At 42.5% G+C, this 24,486-nt stretch overlaps 1 protein-coding gene across 2 annotated transcripts in view; it reads left to right on the top strand.

The window, feature by feature from the left end:
* Window positions 1-24,486, top strand: part of ARHGAP10 (Rho GTPase activating protein 10) — a 358,134-nt gene that overhangs the window by 321,847 nt on the left and 11,801 nt on the right. For both annotated transcript variants that reach the window (XM_043484882.1, XM_043484888.1), the window contains exon 20: window positions 8,629-8,788. In XM_043484882.1, the coding sequence (XP_043340817.1) occupies window positions 8,629-8,788 (160 nt within the window). The remainder of the gene's footprint in view (window positions 1-8,628; window positions 8,789-24,486) is intronic.

Raw genomic sequence — 24,486 nt, 5'->3', positions numbered from 1 at the left:
TTTACTGTGACTGAATTTAACTTGAATATTCAGTCATGATGACCCTTTCACTATCAATATTTAGGAAAATTGCCAATATTTTAAATATGGCATAGAAAATGTTCTGAATCTTCTTTTTTTCCTAATATTTTAGAGCTTTAAAATTCTTCTTCTTGGTATTATTGTGCCATGTTTCACAAATTTTGATATGAAGTGTCTTTATCATTGAGTTCTAAATCTTTTTAAATTTCAATTACGATTCTCTTTTTAACCATATTTAGTTTAACAGCATATTGAAATCATAAAAATCTATCCTTTTATTCTAAATATTTTATAATTTTGGCATGAGAAGAGAGTATGTATAATTTCATCTTTCAGAATATTTCCTTCAAAAAGTTTGTTCTTATAGAATATTTATCCTCTATTTCTTTCAAAGTATGTGTGTACACATGTACGCATGTATAAAACAGAATGCTTGGCATTATTGATTACAGATACCTTTATTTCTCTCTCTTTTTGTCCTGTCTGATAGCATTGTCTGAGAAGAGGATGTTAAAATCTCCAGTTACAATAGTTGATTTTTAAACTTTTCTGTACAGTTCTATATGTTGCTTGAGGCATGTTGTTAGGTGTTCATCTCCTTGTTCTGTGATCTTTCCCTTTATCAATGTAAAATGACCCTCTTTGTGTTTGGTGTAGTTTACTAAGGTCATTAACTTTATTTTGATTTATATTTACCTAGTATCACTTTTTTATTTTCAACCTTTGTCTTTTTGCTTTAAGTGTCTTGTAGTCAACATATTATTGGATTTAAAAAATACATTGGAGAATCACTGCCTTTTAATTTGTGAGTTTAATGCATTTATATATATAATATACTGCAGTTACAATTATGTTAGGATTTCTGTGATTTTATAATTTTTACTTAATTATTTTTGATACCTTTTGCTTTTTAATTTTTTTCCTTTCCTCTTTTCTCTCTACTAAAGCAAGAGTTCTTCTGCTGTTTCCACTAATGTATGTTCTGTCTTTGTTTCTAAAGTAGCTTTGAGATTTATAATCTCATTTATCTATTGGCTTCTTAAACTCGATGGCTGAGATGGTAAAGAATCTGCCCGCAATGCAGGAGACCCGGATTCAATCCCTGGGTTGGGAGATCCCCTTGAGAAGGGAATGGCTATGCACTCCAGTATTCTTACCTGGAGAATTCCATGGACAGAGGAACCCGGCGGACTACAGTCCATGGTCTCACACAGTTGGGCATGACTGAGCAACTTTCACCTTTCTTAAACTCAACCATGTTTCTCTCTCCATCTCTAATAAGACGAATAACTAATGAACTCTACATTTCCTTTCTGGGCTGCCCACCCCCATCATGTTGATATGATTCTAGGTTCTGGATCAATTTGGTTATTTTTTCTTTTTTCTTTTATCTTAAAGTTTTCAGAAGACAGCAGTAGACATTGAAAATCTCATAGTGCTTCGTTTATTTAAATATTTGAAAATTGTCTTTTAAGAGTATTATTGCTATAGTTTTTTATGTGCCAAATTTTGGGTGTTTGTATGTCTAATATGTTTATTATGCCCTCGCATTTGAATGGCAGTTTGAATATAAATTCTCCTTCAGTACTTAAAAAATATTGTTGTGAATTCAGTTTTACTGTTGAGAACTCTGATGTCATTCTGGGTCTTTTTTAAAAATATCTTCCCTGTCAGGATGCTTTTTATTTTCTTCTCGGTATTTGATATTCTCAGATTCCTCAATAACGTATTTTATGAGCACCATTTTCTTTATTTCTCTGTTTGGTACTCTGAGTCCTTTATTAAATAGATTGAAGTCTTTCGAGGTCTTTCAGATTCTTTAATTTGGAGGAATTGGTCATTATTTCTTTAAATATTTCTTCTTCTCAATGTAGTTCTTTTTCTGGGATCTGAATGTTGGCAGTTTCGCTTCTCTTTTATGTTACAGATCTCTAAATTGCTGAATTTTTGTTGAGTTTACTATCGTAGCTTTCTTTGTGTTCTTAGAAATTGTAGGTATAAGCCCATTGTGAAGGAGGGTTTTGTGTGTGTACCTGTGCTTAGGATGGTTTGGAGTCTCCTTCTCTTCCTTCTTTCTTTTTCCTGTTCCATTTCTGGCTTCGCCTTTATCAGGGTCTCCAGGTTGAACCTGGTGCTTTGGTTCAGAACCAGCTATTATTCCTGTACACAACTCTCATTCCGGGGAGGGGAGCAGACAAGCTTATCAAATCCATTTCACAGGCAAGTAGGGCACTTGATCATAGATTTTTGGCCTTCATTTCGTGTGGTGTCTCCCAACCCCTAATTCTACACTGGGGAGCCTGGTTCTACCCCGAATCATGCCTGGTGTATTGTAAGTATGTTGGTCTAAGGACACCACAGGATTGAAACGTCTACTGGTTTTGCTGGGTCCTGGAGCCAGTAGACTTCTGGCTTGAGCTCCCACTGACTTCTGAAACTATTTTCTTTTTATTTCTGTTTCACAGAAATGTGAAGCAAATTTTCAAGTACAAGTTTATTTTTAAAAAATAAAAAAGAAATCATTTCATATTTGTTGTTTTGGGTATATGTGGGAAAAAATGGGTTTCCTTTTAAAATTTCATTGTCTTCTTGACTGAAAATTTCCTGACTGATCTTTATTGTTAAAGTGTTACTGTTGCTATAAGTACAGTTAGTGTTGCTATAAGTACACTTACTTTGTTCTCAATAAATCTTTCTTTGATTCTCATGACTAGGTGTTTGATATTTAGGAGCATCTAAGTTTATTCTGATCTGTATTGTAAAAGTGTTAACTGTGTTGTAGTAAGTACAGTTACTTTGTTCTCAATAAATCTTTCTTTGATTCTTGTGACTAGCTGCTCAATATTTAGGAGCATCCAAGTTTATTCTGATCTGATGGAAGGGGTGTTTATGTGCCAGGGGAACTATGGAGGGAATCTGCTGTTGTCTTCCATTTAACCAAACGTGTAACTGTGGGGTTTGTCAAGAGTTAAGTTCAACTAATACGTTAGCTCTTTTCTTTTTTTTTTGCTTTCTTTCTGTCCTCTTTTCTGTCCATTTTCCTTTTCTTTCTTACTTCTGCTAATTCATCAGCCAGGATGTTTGAGAGAGGGGACATGGACCAGCCTTACTAGTGCAGATAGCCTGTCTCTGAGGAATAACAGAAACCGTCTACAGTTTCAGCTCATACCCAAACATTCTAGGCTAAGTAGAAAACAGCTGGAAAGGGATTCAAAGGGAACCATCTCTGACTTCTTAACAATTAGGAAGTGTATTTGAGAGGTGGACAAAGGAGAAATGAAGAAAATGGGAAGGATAACTCTGAGCCTCTTTCCCTCCAACAATGCAACAGCAATTCTGTTTAAGTGAAATTAGCAGAAGATGAGTGGAGAGTTTCACCTTGTCATCATCAGAATAAGAAAGTTCAACTGACTAAAGTTGATCAGTATATTAAAATATAGGAGATAAACATCCTCTTGAGTTGTTTACTGTGGTAGAATTATAGAGTTCTTCTTCCCTCCTCCTGCTCGGTTCTCTGCCAGTCATTGAAGATTGTTTTAGTTGCTCATGAGAACAAAGCACTTATGCACGTGCTCAGGGTGATAAAGAAATCAGAATAAGTAATGAATCTATTGGGTTGGCCAAAAAGTTTGTTCGAGTTTTTCCAGAAGCCGTAACAGAGAAACTCAAATGAACTTTTTGGCCATCCCAGTAGCTGGCATGAAAGGTATGTCTTCATGAATATTTTTTTGGTCCATTTTTAAATGCGAGTCTATGTCTAGGGGGAAGTCCTAAATACTTACAACACTTCTCTCTCTTTACCAGAATAACAGCAATAAACACCACCACCACCAGTAAGGAGAAGCCTGCTCCTTACTCTAAAGTTCCTCCAGGGTTCTCTTCCATTTTTACATCTTCTCCTTTGCTCTCTCCATCCAATGCCAGGACTTCAACTCTACCCAGATCCCTCTCACATCAGTGAAACTGTCTCAGACCTCTCTCCAGGGCTCTGGAGCTGTTTAACCAGATCCCCTGGATCTTTTACTAATCCCTCAAACCTAACATGTCTACAACTGGTTTTATTTATGTCCCACACCCAACTCACTTGCTCCTTGCTTTTCATTCCCTATTTCAATGGATAATTCTGCATTCACCCAGTTATCTAAGGCAAGAACTTGAGGGTAGTGAGCCTTGTACAGCGTGTCCTCTACATATGAATGAGTTGTGTTCTGAGAACACATTTGTAAGTCCAACAAAGTTAGCCTAGGTACTTAACCAACACAGTCAGCTATATAGTACAGTGATGTAATAGGTTTATCATAACTTTCACACAAATAACACATTAAAAAATAAACACAAAAAGTAAACCATTTTTAATCTTACAGTAGAGTACCTTGGAAAGTACAGTAGTACAGTACAAGAGCTGGCATACAGGGGCTGGCATCAAGAAGCATTACGGACTAGGGGAGGGAGAAGAGGTGGGAGATGGTGCAGCTGAAGGACTGTCAGCAGTAAGAGACAGAGGGCAAGCTGCAGTCTCACTGAGGCCTGACGGTGATGGAACTCACATTTGCATCTTTGAAAATTCACACCTTGAAGGGTCGTATGTCCGGGACTTACTGTATGTAAGCAGAACCTCAGCAAATTGAAGAAAGAGGATGACTGATATCTGTGGCTTGAAAAGGGAGAGGATAATCCTCAGAAACTGTGTGCAGATTTTATAATAGGACTACTTTGAGGTTTGTAGGTTTTTTCCCTTGTTAATTCCTGGAGGTATTGGCTTTGCAATATCATGATCTCTCCTCTGGCAGTGAGCCCACAGTCAGTATTTCCTGAAGCCTCCTGATTTGCCTCGCACTGCCTTGTGTTCCGTAAGGGTTACCGAGACGAGAAGCGGTCTCCACCCTCAGAAGACGTGTAACAGTGGCGGGGAGCTAAAACCAGGTCGTGGAAGCATTGACAGTGCAGTGTAAACTTGACTGCGGCTTGCTGTTGTGAGAGAGGAGAGAACAGGCAAAAAAACGTGTTGGCAAGAGCTTATGGAGAAGGTGGGGGTTAATCTGGGGGTTGTGAGGAAGTCATTCTCTCTTCTAGATGCTGGTGGTTCTAGTGCCTTTCTTTCTCATCTTGGAGTCTGTTGCTAACGAAAGCCCTTCAGCACCATTCTGGTTCATGTGCCCAGCTCAGCCTGGTTGCTCGTAGGTGACGTGTCTGTCTGGAGATGCCTGTTGACGGGCAGCACCTAAGCAAAGAAGTGGTGTGACACTCTGCAGAAATGCAAGGTGAAAAATGATGAGGGTGTCTGACCTTAATTCTCAAGTACAAGTGAGCTTCACAGGATTTAAAGTCTTTACTCCCGATATTGTCGAACACAGAATTTTTTAAAGCTTTATCATTTTCCTACTGTTAATAGTTACAAAGAAGTCATTTGGTGTTGGTAAACTAAAGTTTTAGAATATTTAACTTTTCATGCCTGATATTAACGTTTCCTCAAATTCAGTGATTCTTAAGTAGAAAAGCTCTTTCCTAAACAGTGAGAAAGAAGGGAATTTTGAGGGAGCTCTTTGATCAGTTTGTGTACGCCTATGCCCTTGTATCAGTATTTTTTTTTTCACTTGAGGGTTCAGATTGCCACCATTTGGCCAGAAGGAAGGGAGAAATTCTCTTACTGGCGTTGTGATTTAATATGTTGAGTGACAGTTTGTGCTGGGTCAGTCTGCTTGGGGACAGAATTGCAGGTGCTGGTGATGAGCTAGTGTCTGTGGTTGTGCGAACATTTCAGGCATGTACCTTTTGGAAGGAACTTGGGACCTTGGGCTCCACTTCCTCAAGCTCCTTCTCATTGTCAGCTTTCTCCTTGTAGGAATGACGCAGGGAGTAACAGGCCCGCTTACTGCTTTCGCTGGGTCAGGCCCTGCCCTGGAGACAGGGCCCGTGGCCCAGAGAGCAGAGGGCCAGCACCCAGCCTCCTGCCGCCAGGAAGCTGCTGGCATGTGACCCACTGTGGAGGTTACCCCGTCCTACTGCAGATCTGGTCCCCGTTTGCACCTTCTAGCCAAACCCCGAATTAGCAGCTGTCATGCCAGAAAACATTTCAGAGTTTGCTTTAGACTCTGTGCTGTGGTTACACAAGCGGCCGTCCTAATTTTAAAGGGAGTGGTTGCCCAGGATGACTGAGTGTTACCCGGAAGGGCCGGGGAAAAGCTGGAGCTCCAGGTCTCATTCGCATGAGAACTGGGTGGATGGAGCTCTCCGGGCACAGAGGGAGAAGCAGCCTTTGCTGCAGAGTGGACTGTATCCCAGAACGAAAATAATCCAAAAGGAAATCACAGAAATCTAGCAGTGGGTTTCGGTTCATTTGCCTGAAAATGAGTCCTTCTCTTCAGGGCTGAATTATCCCAATTAGCTAAATGTGTTTGTGGTGAAGGGCTGTAGGAAAAGGAAGTTCACTGGAAGAGGAAGCGTGTATGGTATTCTGGTTTTTTAAGAAAAATTTTATTGGGGTATAGTAGCTTTACATTGTTGTTAGTTTCTGTTGTACAGCAAAGCGAGATGCTGTCCATATATCCCCTCCCTCTTTTTTTGGATTTCCTTCCCAGTTAGGTCTTCACAAAGTGTTGAGTAGGATCCCCTGGGCTATACAGTAGGTTCTCTTTAATTATCTATTTTATACATAGTATCAGTAATGTACATAGATCTCCCAGTTCATCCCCCTCCTCCCTCCCCCTCGATATCCATATACTTACTCTCTATGTCCATGCAGTATTCTGGACTGTGTGTTTGTGAATGAGGGGAGAGAACAAGGCTTTTATAGAGAGACTTTGCTCAGGGAGAAGACCTGCCCACAGAGATCACGTTCACCTCTTGCTCATTGTATCTCCTTCCCCAACCATGCGTTTAAGAAAGGAAAAAACTCAGAAAACTCTTCCTCTCTGGAGTCTTCTGCACGGGACCATTCATCCTGCTCAGTGCTTCCTTAAGGGATCCCTTCTTCCAGCCATCACCATCTCTGATTCCTTCTTGCCTGAATTCTGCTGTTCCAGATCTTCGCTCCTCAGATCCTTTTAGCCTTAGTTGTAAGCTGGGTCAGAGTTAAGTAAAAATTTTTTACACAGTCAGTTTTCAAGGTTAGTATTTTGGGAGTGAGCCTAATCAGAGGCCAGGGATTTTGCTTGTGCTCCATGATGAGTAGAGCTGAAGTCTGTGTAAGATGCTTTTCTGAGAGTGGGTTCATACATCCTCGATTTCTGGGACTTAGGCCTGAGGAGGAAGGAAGCTTTAATCAGCTGGAAGCTGTTTGTGGCTAGGGTGTGACCTTCCACATTGCGTGTCATCTGCTGCCATGGCAGTTTGTTGAGCAACTCTCGTGACCCATTATTTATAAACATCAAAGCCAAGTCATTGCCGTCTTAATAGAAAGTTGCTGCCTCTGGAAGGCACCCTTGAGCAGTTACGATTTAATGGAGTCCATGACTTTGCCCGAAGGGGCCAAGCGGTGATGTGGGCTGACAGTACCATGGAGGTGAGGAGACCAGTTGAGAGAGACAGAAGCTCTTCTGAGCTCCTCCCCACCTTCTGCATTTTCTACCCAAGCTCATAATGTGTACAAATGATACTAGACGTATTTCACCAAATGGTCCTCTGTGAGTGAGAAAATCATGGAACCCATTAAAGAAATGCTTCTTCTGTTTGAGTGTAAATTCATCTCCTGGGGCTTCCCTGGTCTGGTTGGTCGAGTGGTTAAGAATCTGCCTGCCAATGCAGGAGATAGGGTTTGATCCCTGGTCTGGAGGAGGCCATGTTCCGCAGAGCCACTAAGCCTGAGCGTCACGACTCTTGAGCATGTGCTCCGGAGCCCAGGAGCTGCAACTGCTTCACAGCCAGAGAAGCCGCCTCAGCGAGGAGCCCGTGAATGAAGAGGCGTTCCGCTTTCTGCAGCTCGAGAAAGCCTGTGTGTAGCAACAAAGACTCAGTGCAGCCAAATAAATAAATAAATCTTAAAAAAAAAAAAAAAGTCATCCCCTGCAGTCACTGCCTGGGCCTAGTTCTTGTAGAACATCTTCATGTTCACCAGCAAATGGAAGTTTCTCCTTGTCCATGATTTAATCAGTTGGGCTGTTAAATTGTAATCTAAGATTTCAGCTCAGAAAACAAGGTCCCTTGCAAGTTGTTGAATTTATGTGGTGAGTGGTGATTGGCAGTAGCTTGAAGAGTCATCATGTGGCTGAAAAGAAAGAGGCTGGACCCGGCAGGGCTGGTGCACTGCTCTGGACTGCTCTTGAGGTTATCACTGATTTATGACTGTGCTCCTTAGAGACCAGGAAGTCATTGTGGCCGCCATTAAGGCTTTCATCTTCCTTCTTGATCTGATTTTGATTATTGCTTTTTTTTTTCTTGTGGGGGAAACACTCCTCATTTTGTATTATCTATGATTTATTTTAAGCATCTTTGGTTTAAAAAAAAAAAACAAAATCCCTGAAGACAGGGCACCAAAATCCTCTCAGACTGCATTGTAAATGTAATTTTGGTTATAATTGGATCGACTCATCAAGTGAGAGCATGTAGTTATTAATGGAGTTGTTTTTTCCTCCTCTGAGCTTTTGTTTGATGCCTTTTCCTCCTCCCTAGGCGACCGTCCCAGTCTTCCTAAGGAGGACACCCCTCCCAGCAGCTTGGACTCACTTTCCTCACCATCTCCCACGACTGCCGCTGCCCTTGGGCCCCCTGGACCAGACAGGAACCATCTGCTTGCGGATGGGGGCAGCTGTGGGGACTGGGCATCCACCGCGTGAGTAGCTATGCTGTTCTGTTTGGTGCTGAGGGAAGGGGGGCAGTGATTTTTATTTTGAAGTTTTATGTGCCAGGTCCGTCCTATAGCCTTAAATCTCAGGACCCTTGTTCTCTTAATCTGCGGGGATGCCAAAGAGAAGAGGGTCCATAAACCAAAGGGCATAGGGTCTGTGTGTTTCCAGTATGGAAGGGGTGGGTGGATGCTATTTCAAATCTGTTTTAAGTTCAGTTTGTGGAAGTTTGGGATTGCACAAAGGAAGTTTGTTATTGTCCTGCTCAGGAGGTTTTCTCATTCGTTACCGCAAACTTTTAGGAAGACGAAAATGCTTGCCTTGTGATCAGTAGACTTTTAAGTTTTCTATAGGATGATATCTTAAAGATAGGAATTTTTATGAGCTTCATGCTAATGTCTTACTCTGTTTACTCTGTGTGATCGTGTATAATCGACAATTGATGGATGAAATATCTGATTTTGTCTTCTCAGTTTGGTTTAGTGCCAGGCATATGCAGATGCTCATGTGTATTAGGGCAAACAATTCCAGTACAAACAAAATACCACACACGGCCCTGGTTTGACCACTTGAGGGTGTGTCTTTCTCTGCTTCCTGAAGTTGTGGAGTAAATGCAGATCGGTGGTGGTGTGAAACATCAGATTTCAAACAAATGCTCAGAGAGGGGAAAATAAAACAACTCCACCAATAATTACATGACATTACTTGATTAGTTCAATCAAATGGCATCCAAAAATACATCTGTAATTCAACCTGAGAGTATCTGGGTGTCCTGCCTTTAAAGTTAAAAAAAATTTAAAAAAAAAATCAAAGTTGCTTAAAATAAGTCGTAGATAATGATGTCATTTGACCCTAGCTGAGCATTCTTGGGACTTTAAATGGAATTGAAAACTATTCCTCACAGTACTTGGCTTTTTATAGTTACTGCTGGATTCACATGAAATCATTATGAACTTATTAAGTATTAAAAGAGGCAGGGACAAATCTGGTGTGTTATCCTAAAATTTGGGGGTGGCCTGAAGACTTTGAAAATCTAACTGAAAATCCAGGTGGAACTCAAAATATGGGTACACGTTCTCCAGAGGAGTTTTTTTTCCCCCAAAGATCATCACATATGTATATATATTTAAATGCTAAAGACTGTGTTGTGGATTTAAATTACATGTTACTCAAATGGGCCTATCATTTTTACTACTCTCTTTTAAAAGTAAGAATAATTTTTCACTTTTGTGCTACAAGCAAAAGAGACAGTGGCCACATAGGAACCCAGAATCTGTAACGCAGGGCACTCTAGTGGTGGGACTTGGGGTGTGTTAGTGTGTGTGTGTGTTTTAAAGCACAAACCAGGCCTGCAGTCTTGCCAGTAACCGCCCAGTCCGTGGACAGCAGTGTGGTCAGTCCTTCCGTGTGCTTCTGTGGAGAAGTAGCATTCTGAGCCACGTTGCAGCCCTCGCTCAGTTCATAGCACGTCCACTGCTGAAACATGAAAACCTTGATATTTTTGGCTGTCAGTCAAATGCGGAGTGAATCCCTCAGCTTCTTATTCATACAGATTAAAAAAAAAAACTTTAGTCTTTATTTATCGGCTTTATGTCTCAGGCCAGGCCATGCTCAGCATGTGGGATCTTAGTTCCCCAACCTTTGCTCCGAGCATAGGAAGCACAGAGTCTTAACCCCTGGACCAGCAGGGAAGTCCCCATATGCATCTTAAAGTGTCACAGGAAGTAACTCCAAGCTTGAGAGGCCCAAAAAGAACAGGGCAAAATAAGTAGTTGAATCCAGTCTGAAAGGAGATTTTTGTTATAATAGACACTTCCTGCTATTTGAAGAACTTGATCTTTTCCCCTGGGCACTGGACAAAAGTCATCTCTCTCTTATGAATGTAGAATGTTTCCTGTGTATCTTTTAAAGGATTTACTTGTAAGCATGTTTCAGTCTAGATTTCTCATTAAGTTGGGGAGTGCTTCTCCTATTTGAGCCCAATGAGGATCCTCTGCAGGACTTGTGAAGCCCACAGTGCTGGACGCGCGCCCCCCGCCCCCCACCCCCAAGAGTGATGCTTAGGGTTAGAGGGGAGCCGGAAACTGTGTATTTCTGATGTATTTCCTGATGGTGCTGGCAAACCGTGATATAACCTCCTGCCTGCCCCTCCCCCCATGGTTCTAGGCACATGCTGATTTACATCTCTGAGGGCTCTAGTTAAGAGAAGTGACAGCGCATAGTACTTCCTTTTTTTTTTTCTTTTCTCTTCCTAGGACTGTGTGTGTGCTCTCAGGACTGTGTGTGTGCTCTTTTCAAGCAGCCCCTGGGTGCTCACTGCAAATGTTGATTCCCTCTGCCTGAAATGTCTCCCTTCCTTTTTGCTCAAGACAATCCTGACCTGTCTTCAGGGTGTAATTTAGTTTTCACTTTTGGGAAGCCTTCTTGAGTATTCTGGTCTACTGGAGGGTTCAGAATTATACCTTTCTCCGTCTCTGCCCAATACTTGATGTTAGGAAATGATTCCCTAGTTAATGTTGTTGTTCAGTTGCTAAGTCATGTCCGACTCTTTGTGACACCATGGACGTCATGCACACCAGGCTCCTCTGCCCTCCACTGTTTCCCAGTTTGCTCAGATTCATGTCCATTTCTCCTTTTGCCTTCAGTCTTTTCCCAGCATCAGGATCTTTTCCAGTCAGTTTTTTGAATCAGGTGGCCAAGTGTTGGAGCTTTAGCGTCAGCAACAGTCCTTCCAAAAAATATTCAGGGTTTATTTCCTTAAGGATTGACTGGTTTGATCTCCTTGCAGTTCAATGGACTCTCCAGGGTCTTCTGCAGCCCACAGTTCAAAAGCATCAGTTCTTTAGTGTTCTGCCTCCTTTATGGTCCATCTCTCACATCCACACATGACTACTGGAAAAACCGTGGCTTTGACTATGTAGATCTTGGTTGGCAAACTGATGTCTCTACTTTTAAATATGCTGTCTGTTTGTCATAGCCTTTCTTCCAAGGAGCAAGTGTCTTTTTATTTCATGGCTGCAGTCACCATCAGCAGTGATTTTGGAGCCCAACAAAATACAGTCTGTCACTGCTTCCACTTTTTCCCCACCTATTTACCATGAAGTGATGGGACCAGATGCCACGACCTTAGTTTTTTTTAATGTTGAGTATTAAGCCAGCTTTTTCACTATCTGCTTCCACCCTTATCAGGAGGCCCTAAAGTTCCTCTTCACTTGCTGCCATTAGAGTGGTTTCTGCCATTTTGCATTATTTACTCTGCATAGAAGTTAAATAAGCAGGGTGACAATATACAGCCTTGTCATACTCCTTTTCCAGTTTTGAACCAGTCAGTTTTTCCATGTCCAGTTCTAACTGTTGCTTCTTGACCTACATATGGGTTTCTCAGGAGGCAGGTAAGGTGGTCTGCGATTCCTGCCGCTTTAAGAATTTTCCACAGTTTGTTTTGATCCACACAGTCAAAGGCTTTTGAATAGTCAATGAAGCAGAAGTAGATATTTTTCTGAAATTCCCTTGCTTTCTCTGTGATCTGGTGGATGTTGGCAGTTTGATCTCTGGTTCCTCTGCCTTTTCTAAATCCAGCTTGAACGTATGTAAGTTCTCAGTTCATGTACTGTTGAAGCCTAGGTTGAAGGACTTTGAGCATTACGTTGCTACCATGTGAAATGAGAGCAATTGTGTGGAAGTTTGAACATTCTTTGGCATTGCCCTTCTTTGGAACTGGAATGAAAACTGACCTTTTCCAGTCTTATGACCACTGCTGAGTTTTCCAAATTTGCTCGCATATTGAGTGCAGCACATTAATAGCATTGTCTTTTAGGATTTGAAATAGCTCAGCTGGAATTCCATCACCTCCACTAGCTTTATTCATAGTAATGCTTCCTGAGGCCCACTTGACTTCACACTCCAGGATATCCAGCTCTAGGTGAGTGACCACACCATCGTGGTTATCTGGGTCATCAAGACCTTTCTTGTATAGTTCTTCTGTGTATTCTTGTCACCTCTTGTTAATGTCTCCTGCTTCTGTTAGATCCTTACCGTTTCTGTCCTTCATCATGCCCATCCTTGCACGAAGTGTTCCCTTGATAGTTCTCCTGTTAACCCTTAACTTTCCTTGTTGTCTGATAGTAGTATGTGTGTGTGTCTGCATCAGTATCTCCATCCGCCTGCCTGCTTATTTGTCTCACTCAGTTCCAGCTGCTGTAACAAAACTACTTTGATTGAGTGGTTTTATGAACAGCAGGAGCTTAATTCCCACGGTTTTGGAGGCTGGAAGTCCAAGTTCAGGGTATCAGCTGGCTGGGTCCCAGTGGGAGACTGCTTCCGGCGAGCAGACCGCTCAGTTATCCTGTAACTCATGTGATGGAGAGCAGAGAACAGCAACAGATTCTCGTGGGTCTTAGAGGGACACTGATCCCTTTCAGGAGGATTCTACTGTCATCTCATCCTAATTTCCTCCTAGAGGCCCCAACTCCTAATGCCATCTCATTTTAGGGAGCAGGGTTTCAACATGTAAATTTTGAGGGGACACAGACATCAGGCTCATAATACTGTCCAGTCTTTCCCTCACTCCAAGAGCAATCATAAAATTCTCGATAGTAGAAATTGGGTCTGAGAACTTTTTAGTGATAATTTGTGCATGTGCTTGGTTGTGTCTAACTCTTGACAATCCATCGGACTGCCCACCAGGCTCTTCCATCCATAGGATTTTTCAGGCAAGGATACTGGAATGGGTAGCCATTCCCCACTCCAGGGGATCTTCCTGGCCCAGGGCTCAAACCCAGGTCTCCTGCATTGCAGGCAGATTCTTTACTGTCTGAGCCTCCAGGGAAGCCCAAGTGATATTGAGATAGTTATTAATAGATATTTTCCATTTTAATTACTTCATATTTATAAAGATGCTTTCCTTGTGTCAGTCTCACTTCTTTCTCTATATCTTTGAATGTCTCTCAGGCAAATGTTTGATTTGGTTTCCATCTTCTTTCTTCCTTATAAAGATTTAAAACTCTTCCTCTGGGAATTCAGCAGAATTCATCTTACCATTTTCTCTTTGTGTAGCATTTTTCTTCATTTTCTTAGCATTTATAAATTTAGTTTTTGTATGTATATGCTTTCCTTTTCATTTCTTTAAAAAATTACCTATATGTACTAGCTGTACAGTATCAGTTATAGTAGGATCTGAGTAAATTTGATGATTAAAATCCCTTTTAATAAAACCAAAGCTGTGGAGGGGCCATTAAAACTCTACTCAGAGCCTGAAAGAGGAGGCACAGCCTGGTCTGCCTGGTTTTAATCTAGAGCGATGACTCTGTGTTTCAAAAGCTACACTCGCCTTATCTGAGGTCTTGTAAAATGAAGCCCAAATGTATGTGGATCACATGGGACCCCAGTGGCTCTGTTGTAGAGAAATGCCGTGATCCTCGCCACCAGAAAGCAGCTTTACACAGGAAAACCTACAGTAGCTGATAGTCTGGTGTAGGCAGTGTGTAAATACAGCTGTAGCCTCTGACAGGTAGAAAACAACCTAGCAGAATTGGATTTCTTGGGTTTCTGCTGATGGGTATGAATGGTGGGTAGTATTCATCACAGCCCATCAACCTGGAGCTATGACTTACCCTGTGCACTCAGTAAGGTGATGGGCGACCTCATTGCTGGTGAAGAATTGCACGCTCAGTCTCCTTGGAGACATTACATCACAGGCCAAGGTATTTCAAATGTTCCAAAGTCATTTTTTCCCCAGTAAAGTAGTTTTCTCTTCAGTTTTATATGATGGAGCAGGTCTTTGACAAGTAATTTTTTTTTTAGGTTCCCTGCCACAATTGAGAATCTCTTTGTCAGAAATACCAGGCATTGCTCTCTGCTTCCTTTACAGATTTCCAATGAAAAGAAGCACCTCTTGCCAGGACTTGCCCACATTCAACATGGCAACATCCATTGGTACCCACATTGGAATGATGTGGGGAATTAATAGTGTACACAGTTGCCATGGTATTTATTTCAGGGAACGTCCTCAGGGGACCTCAGTTCTCTTTGGCCAGTGAGTTCTGGGTCTGAGGATTGGCTCAGGTCTGGATGCTGAATAAGGGATGGTGTTTCTTTTAGGCAGCTTTCTATTAGGCAACTAATCTCAGCCATCAACTCAGTCATTCTTGATCTATTAATTATGATACTAAGCAACACTCTTTGTTGGCTGTTCATCTGCCTTGCCTCTAGCAACATCGTGATCTATTAGACATTTCCAGAAGCTCCCTCAGTCAGAATTTCCTGCTTCCATTCTAACATTGGTAGGGAGTTTAAAAATAGAGCTTGTGCTTCTGCCTTCCTGTCATCTGTCCCCCCAGCTTTCTGGAATCCTATTATCCTTGTTACTGCTGTAATATTGTCTCCTAGGTCAGCCCCCACTACAAAGGACAGACATAGGTTAATTCTGCCTAGTTGCTCATTTATTATTGCCTCATGTACACTTTCCTTTAGGAAATAGTTACCTGTTTTTGTTTTTTTTTCCCCCAGTTTTGTTTTATACCAATATGCTCAGTTCTCCAAGCTTTTTCGTGTCTTTCTGTACAGTCAATGTGGTGGTTCTGGCATCAATGCTTCATTTAATGTGGACTATAACTTTTGTTAGAATGACTTTATTGATAGATAATTCACCCATTGAAAAGTATTGATTGTGACATAGTCACAGAGAGGTATGACCATAGGCACAATCAATTTTGAAAGATTTTCATCACCGAAAGGCAAAGCTGAAGCTCCAATAGTTTGGCCACCTGCTGTGGAGGGTCCATTCGTTGGAAAAGACTCTGATGCTGGGAAAGACTGAGGGCAGGAGGAGAAGAGGGTGACAGAGGATGAGATGGTTGGTGGCATCACTGACTCAATGGACATGAGCTTGAGCAAGCTCCGGGAGATAGAGGAGGACAGGGAGGTCTGGCGTGCTGCAGTCCATGGGGTCGCAGAGTCGGACACGACTGAACAACTGAACAACGACAGCAAAGGCATTTTTAGAACATTGTCATCCCCTGTACCCATTAATTCATGTGTGGTCAGCCTCTGTTTCTCTTCAATATTCCCCTCATCTGTAGACAAACAGTAATCTACCTTCTGTCTAAATGGATTTGCTTATGAATCCTGTAAATAAAATCACACAATCGAAAAAAATAAGATGGCTGCATCATAGAATAGCTCTTCATAACTGGGGATGTTGATACCCTGACGTGTAACTCAGCCTGTGTTCTGGCAGGCTGGGAAGGCAATAGATCCTTCTCTTTCTTCCACCCACTGTGAGGCTTGTGTTGGTTTGGTTTATCCTGAGTGTGAAAGTGTTCCTAGCACATCTGTCCTCGGAGCTGCCTTGAACTGAATCAAAGATTCACGCCTCCCCAGACTTGGTGCTTGTTAGTTAAAGTCGTCATATGGTAGACTCCCGTGCCCATTGTAGACTCCGTGTGTGCTCACTGGTGACCATCCTTATTCTTGTCAATGAAATAACTTGCTTCTTTTAATGTGGGCCGACAAACAGAAGTTTCCCATAGACAGTTACATGGCATTTGAGATTCCTTGAATTTTGATTACTTGATTGCTTTTCAGGAAGTTGATGAACTTTGCTGGGAGATAGCAAAGTACCCCTTCAATTGTATTTGTGTCTATCACAACAGTGATTTGTCTGAATCAGAAAAATAATCCTCTTAAACAATTTTTAACTGGATTTGGTGAAATTGGGTCCAGGCTTAGAAGTGATAGGGTAGCTGTCATAGCAGACTGTGTCTTCACTTCTTCCCTTCCTCTCTCTTTTGTTCCCTTTCTCTCTCCTTCACCCCTTCAGGAAGGGCTTCTTCAACCCCATCACTCTTGATTTTACTGCTCTCAACCCTGCCAGGGGCAGTCAGTTCACCGTAGAAGCTAATGTCTTAAATTTTTATCTCTATTATGATGATTGTTTTGAAAGACAATAGGGAATTTATCTTTAAAAATTAAAAAAAAATACAGGCCATTTAAAAAATCCTTATGAAATTTGTTATAGTATTGCTTTTGTTTTATGTTTTGGTGTTTTGGCCTTGAGGCATGTAGGATCTTCGCTCCCCGACTGAGGATGGAACCCATACTCCTGGAAGGCCAAGTCCCAGCCACTGGGCCGCCACGGAAGTCCTGGGAATTTATCTTTTAAATGTTTTCCCTCTCTCTCTCTTTCTTTCTTTGTTTTTGCATATCTGTATTTTGTTAAACTTGACTAAGATGAATAGAGATGGCTTTTGTAACATGGGGAGAAAACCGATGCAGATTTAAAAAGAGATCAAGAGAGGGTAGTCTTTAACTCCCCAGAATGAATTGCCCATCTTAGGAATTTCCAGAATCTTTACTGGCTGATCAGGTGATCATATCCTTATAATGCGAGCACCTTGCCTTCTCTGCTTACCTGAAGGTGGGCCCTCGGTACAGAAAGTGGTGGGCCCCATTGACGGTGATCTCTAGTAGAGCTAGTGCTGGGAGGAGTAGTGCACGTGGCAAGACGTACCCCCCGGTGCTGTGGGGAGTGCATTGGAAGCCAGTGTCCCATACCTAAGTGAGCAAGTCCCTGGTGGGTTCAGAAAGATGGAGGTGTCAGATAGCCCATAAGGAAACACAGGGCAGTGAGCAAGAGGAGAGAGCTGCCTTGCTGTGAGCCCCAGCAGTCTTGTGACGTCTGCTCAGAGGTTGAACCCTTCTGGACCTGTGTGGGCTGGGTACTTTGAGGGGGAGGAAGCTTATGCTTCAGCAGGGACTGGTGGTGAGAGGCTGCAGGGAAGGTTTGATGCAATAAATCACCTCTTGCATTTCTCAGAATCAAAGACTGTAGAGCATTGACTCTCAAGGGCCACAGACTTTGTTACAGATTCTTTATAAATATTTCATGTTGAGCCTCACATCAAACCTGGTAAGGCAGAGATACATTCTTTTAAAAAATGTATGTATTTATATATTTGATTTCTCTGGGTCTTTATTGAAGCAAGTGGGATCTAGTTCCCTGACTAGGGATTGAACCCCAGCCCCTGTGTTGGGAGCAAGGAGTCTTAGCCACTGGACCACGAGGGAAGTCCTGATGTGTTCATTTTTTTAAAAAAAATCTTTATTGAATTTGTTACAATATTGCTTCCGTTTTTTTTTTTTGTTTTTTTTTTTTTTTCAGCTTGGCCGTGAGGCATTTGGGATATTTGCTTCCCAACCAATGATCGAACCTGCACCCCCTGCATTGGAAGGCAAACTCTTAATCCCTGGATCACCAGATGTATTCATATATCATATATCACCAGATCATAATCATATCATAATCATCATCACCATGTCATCACCAGATCATAACCATATATCACCCAATATATTCCTTTTTAAACATAGGGAAATGGAGGCACAAAGGTGGTCGGAAACTTGCTCCAAGTCACGTGACTAGTAAGGGGCAGAGGTTGTTTTTGACCCTGATCTGTGGTTCCCTTGGACTTGTTTTATGGTCAGTATGGAGATTGTCTGTTTGCAGATGGGGACCCATCGAATTGAAGCTTTCCCCTGATTCTGAGACCCGGTGAACTGATGCAGGGTGGCTGTCAGCTGGCTGCTGCCCTTGTTTTGAAGAGGCAGCACTGACCCAGTGTTGGGTCATGCGGCTGTGGTTTATAGTTATCTATGGGGAGTAAACACTTGAATCTGAATTTCGGCACATTCACCATCCACCTTTGGCTGAAATCTGGGAGGGGAGAGGACATTTTCCCCCACCACACCCCACAGCAGAGCTGGGAGACTTGAAAATTTGATATTTTGCAACAGAGCTGCATCCATAATCTTTTTATGAGTAATATGATATCTGGTAAAGCTCTTGAAGCTAATCTCAGGGCCCACATTCTTGGCCTTCGATCATCAGTCTCTGCATGTTCATTGGTGGAGAGGGTGGGGTAATATAATAACTTTTGTCCTGTATACTTTCTTGGATCTTTTCTCTAACTTGGTACAGAAATTATGCTGCCCTGACCTCTTAGCTTCCTTGCAGCCTTCCATACATGTCCCTTTTGTGTTGCTAGGTGTTTTTGGTATTTGTATTGTGTACTTGGCACTTGCGTAGCCTGATTCATTTCTTCCTTTCCAGTGGTGTAACTACAGGTTCTGAAGTTCAGGGGTTTTATTTTCAAGCCAGATTGTTGGTCATTCTTGTAACTTCAAACATAACGAAAAGTTGACTTTCCAAAATAAAGACAGTTGTCTGAATTTTTATAGTAGCTTCTCTACTGCTTAAGACTCAAAAAAAAATTGTCTTCTCTTGAGACTTATTTTGTTTTTCTCTTTCCATTTTATCAGTTTTTGTTGTAATTTGTCATTGGCTGTTCATAGATTGGTTGGCTGTATCTCAGTATTGAAATGCAGGCAGGGCCTTGTGAGCTTTCTGCGAGTTGGAAGACTGGTGTAGATTGGTGAACCACTGACTTTGATCATTTATTTAACTTATCAAAGAATTTTCTTTTCCTTTCTGAAAATTTTTTTAATTGGAATATAATTGCTCTATGACATTGTGTTGCTTTCTGCAGTACAACAACATGAATCAGCTGTATGTATACATACTGATATACGGCTGATGGGCTCCAGTCCAGAGGGTCACAAAGAGCTGGACACGACTGAGGCGACTTAGCTCGCATCCATATATCCTCTCCTTCTCGAGTGTCCCTCCCACCCCCACCCCCCATTCCATCTCTCTAGGTCATTACAGAGCACTGAGCTGAGCTCCCAAAAGCACTGGTTTTAGGGTCAAACAAGCCTAGCTTTGCATTCTTTCCCTGCCACTTAAAACCTTGGAGGCCTTACATAAATTACTCCAGCAAACCAAAGCTCAGCGAGGTTATCTGTAAAGGGGGAGTACGAGCATCTGCCCCTCTGAATTGTTGTGAGGTTTCTGGCGCCACATGAAATAAGACCCCACCGCTCCCCTGGGAGCCCTGGGTGTCCACCTGCTTGCATTTTCCTTTCCTCTGAGAACCTAACTTGATGGTCTTTGTTGAACTTGACCTGACTTCCTGGTTCATCAGTTATATAATCTCCCACCAAATGTTTTAGGAGAAATGACCTCTCTAGTCCTGCGGGAGCCTTTGGCATTGACCCGAAGTTTTGTTGTTTCCAGCAGTTACAGTAGTTATTCCAGGAAGACCCGGGGCTCCCTTCCTAACCTTGCTATACAGGAATCTTCTCTGGAGAAACTTATGAGAAAATGGCCCTTTGGTATTGTGTGGCCAGGGCATGGGGTTCCCATGGGACGCAGTGAACTCCCTAAACTGTTCTGAGCAATTTGGGAAGCTCACCCATCATGACAGGTAACCTGTAAAACAGCTTGGGGAGTAACCAGAGGATCTTCATAGCAGAGAAGAGGTGCACCCCTTTCAAGCTGTGCTCGGGAGCCCCCCTGTTCTATATGTTCCACTCGTGTTGGGTGGTGGCTGTCTTCCACATGTGAATTGAGCTTATAGAAACATTCCTGCCAGTTGCCCTGCAGAACCACAACTCTGAGACCCCTCCAGCCCTGTAATTCTCTGAAATGCTGCTGCAGCTCCTTTTCCATTGAGCTAGCAAGCCTTGTCCCTGATTCACAGATCATCTGGAAAGAAGAGAAATGCGATTCAGGGAACACTTTGAGCGAAAGACTGGTTAGAGTTAATCACTCTCGGATAGTTCTTGGAGTTACCACTCTCAGGTATTTCTTTTATAGTGAAACCCAAGTAAATGGCCCTGGGAGTGAACTGCATAAGATGCTGGCTGACTCAACGGGCATGTCCTTTCTTGTCAAGGGAGGAAAGCTACCAGCTGCCTTAGCATCCTGCAGGGTGGGGATTGAGCGTTCAGAGTGGTCATGTCCAGCCTCAAAGGGTTCTGTCCTATCTGCATTTCCTTCCATTCCCTTCCTTCTCTCACTGCTCACCTCCCTCCTGTAGAAGACATTTTTTCTCAAGGGGGAGCAAGTTCTGGCTTTTAAGTGCTGGCTTGATCTATGGGCTGTCTCCTTCCTGCATGCAGGTGATCGTGAGCAATTTGTCAAGAGAGCTTCTGCAGCAGGAGAGCCCTGGGTATTTGCACATTGGCTCCTAACACACACAGGAGCCCCATGCCACAAAACCCAGGAAGATGGAGGAAGGGGAGTGGGCTTCTCGAGCCCTGGGGAGTTTTCCATCAGTGTCTTCATGTCTTCCAATTCTCCACTACAAAATAGATTCACATCTAATCCATCTCATTCAGGAGTCTGCAACCTGCATCCCACTGCTGTCTGTTTTTAATATATAAATAAAGTTTTATTGGAACACAGCCACCCAGACACTGACATTCTGTCTGTGACTGCTTTTATGCAGCTGTGATAACAACTGGGTTAAGAGGGTGCAAGACCTACAGCCTGCAAATCCCCAAGCATTTACTGTCTAGCCCTTTGCAGAAAAAGCTTGCCAACCTCAATCTATCTTATAAACAAAACCAGTCTTTTTGGAAAAGCCCACATTCCTTAAAAACCAGTTTCAATAATTGTGGTTAATCTCCACGTTTCAGATGGGTGGTCTAAGTGAGTTTTAAATAGAACCCTTATGAATTTTTTCTTATTATTCAATTAACCAAAAGGTTTCCTGCACGTATGTAATCATAATTTCAAAAGGCTTTTAGTGTTTCAATGATTTAAAAAATTATTTGGGGTTATTCTTTTTGAAACCTATTGTTAAAAATAGGCATTTTATTTTGAAATAGTTTAAGATTTATAGAAAATATACAAAGATAGTATAGAGAGTTCCTGAGACCCTTCATTCAGCTTCTACTGTTAACATCTTACACTGAACCACTTTGGTTTAAGCTAAGAAATCGGTTGGAATTATCACTCTCGGACAGTTTTACTTTTCACCAAACTTACTTTGGTTAAAATTAAGAAATTCACATTGGTACAACACATACAGGGTGTATTTGTATTTCATTATTATTTTTTTTAAACTCATGTCCTTTTGTTCTAGGATCTAGCCCTAGATCATATGTAGTCATATTGCATTTAGCAACTTTTCTTCCCCAATGATGATATTTCCTTAATGTCTAGAGTTTTCTTTCTTTAACATAGTTCGTTTCTTTAGGTAAAGAAGATGATTCATTAGTGAAGAAACAAGTCTGAAAAGCAGAGGCGAGCTTTATACCTAATGGTCGTAAGAAGTGAACTTGGTGCTCACTGTTCTCCAGTCACTCCTGGATGCTTTCTGCCTATAATTTTATTTATATCTTACTGCCAGCCAGCTTCTTAATAATTACTCTCACTTTAGCCAAGGAAACTGAGACCAAGGAGATTGTTAGTCGCATGTTTGAGTTGTGGCTGACCCTCAGCCAGAGCTGATAATGCCAGCTGTCTTCCAGGCTCCGAGAGAGTGAGAAGTGTCCTCCTCTGTTCCCCACCAGCCTCATTTTTTTTTTCTTTTTTTTTTAACAAAAAGAGGAAGAAACTTAAGGAGATTATGAAATTGCAGATGGGCACCCAGCCAGAGCTGTCTTGGAACCTAGGTGTCTGTGGAGTAGCACATGTCGTGGTGTGAACAGAATCCTTCCGTTGCCCTGCCTGGGAGCATTTGACTCCGTGGTCTTGTCCCCTGGGTACCCCTGCCTCCCCTCTCTCCATTCAGCTCATGTTTCATTCCAGCCACTCGCTGGTAGGGACCTGTGACTCTGAGGTCTTGCCGTCTTGTCAGAGCGCAGCTTTGACCCAACATGACCTTGAGTAAGTCACCTTCGCCTTTCTGCTGTTGGCTTGTCACGTGTCACGTCGGAACGAGTGCGGTAACGTGTGCACGTTGGGTCTGGCGGAGTGCCCACGGCCAGGGTGTAGGGAGCGGGTGAGAATCCTGATGAGCAAGGTGTCGACTCGGGGCAGAAAGTCTCTCCCGACGCCCACATGACAGCTGCCTCCCCCTCTGTCCCCCCGCGGGACCCCGGGCCCTTCTCGGCATGGCCCGCATCATGCTGCGTCATGATCATCAATGTGCCGTTCCCCTCTCACCTGGCTGGGTGCTCGTCGTTCCCTGGGTGTCCCCAGGGCAGGCGTGGGGCCTGACTGGTAGTCCTCAGATCCTGAACGATGAGTGAGCAGGGTCCAGTTTGAGCCCTGCTACTGATCAGCGCTGACCTGGCCCACCACTGTGGCTTCTGGCGACTTGTCACAGGCGCTCGCCTCTCCCCACCGCCGCGCCCTCACTTGGAGCCAGCAGGGTGCTGGCTGGGGAGTGCTCCTTCTCTGGCACTTCAGGAAGAGCAGTGGCATGTTTTTGAACAGAGATTTCCCATAATATACAGATCGACAATATTTCCTTCTGTCTTTATTAACATTTTCAAACACTTTTGCCCAGGACAGCTGTTCTAGACTTATGCTGTATGCTTCCCGGACTGGAATGAAAGATCATTTCACTAATGTGTTAGCTTCTGCTCGGAGACCTTGCAAATGAGGTTTTAAAATCTTTCCATCCAGTGCAAACTTCTGATTTGATGCTGACATGATAAAGGCCATCTTCAGACATCTTGGTGCTTGAGGGATTTAATCACTTTAGAGAAGCAGTCATTTCTTTCCTTGATACAAATTCTCCCTTGAATGTTACCTTACGCCCTGTGCTCCCAGAGTTTGGATCCAGGTACTTGTACTGCCAGCACTACCTAAGGCCTGACCTGCCTCAGCTATGCAAGAAATATTTGTTAGAGATAGACAGGCTCTGGTGACTGGTGCAGCTGTTGTCGAATTTCAACAGTTAAAAGCCTAAGTCCCCTTCCCTATTTCTGAAATGTTTGTGCTGTTTTGCTGCCAAAAAGTTTCTTAATATGCACGGTGCGTGGAGTCTGGTATTGGAGATTGGGTCGCCGTTTGAATCCCAAGCAGCATCTACTGCCGATTTGTTATGTTTCCAGAAAAATAAGTTCTGCAAAGCGTACGCATATATAGCTACGGTCATAATGTTGTGTTCAGGGTTTATTCCTCTGCACGGTGAGAGCTACAGGGTCTTTCCCTTGGATTACAGACCTGTTTTGTCAAAGCAAAGATGTTGATTTTTGTTATTGGATAGAATTTTCGTATCACTTTCATAAATGTGTGTTCCATTCCCTACCCCCTTCCCCTCCCCAGATCAGAGACATCCCTGTTGCCTTTCAGTATCAGAAAGTTTTCCAGCATGAGTTTCTAAGTTAGCAGGAGGAAACCTCTGTGTTTTTTGGTGAAACCCTCTGTTTCCATTTCTTCCTTTTCTCTGAGAAGGAAACATTCCTCCTCAAAGGAAGGTTGGCTCTTCTGCCCTGAAAATGGAGAGGAGTCACCATGCTTTCAGTTTTGTGTGAGAAGTTGGGAAGAGAGCAGAGATGCACATTCATCTTTCTCTGTAATTTATTTCTCTTTTGGTAAATGTGGTTTCTGAGCTTTTCAGGAAGAGTTGACTTCTGCCTCTAGTTTTTGCAGACCACAACTTGGCTTTCAGGAAACAGGGCACTTGAGGTGCTCTTTTATAATTGGTCAGTGGCTTCTTACTCAATAAAATCAGTGGTTTATGATCACTTCAGTCTTGTTCATCAAAAATCCATAGTTAAAGGGGTAGGAGGAAGAAGGAATTAAATAGGTTTTTTTTTTTTTTTTTTTTAAGTGCTGAAACTTTTGGAAGTGAAAAGAGAGAACATTCAAAATATTTTATTATATTCT

Source organism: Cervus canadensis, chromosome 1 (genome assembly GCF_019320065.1).
Source record: "Cervus canadensis isolate Bull #8, Minnesota chromosome 1, ASM1932006v1, whole genome shotgun sequence".
NCBI classification, from domain to species: Eukaryota; Metazoa; Chordata; class Mammalia; order Artiodactyla; family Cervidae; genus Cervus; species Cervus canadensis.
This window is presented reverse-complemented; position numbering and strand designations above follow the sequence as displayed.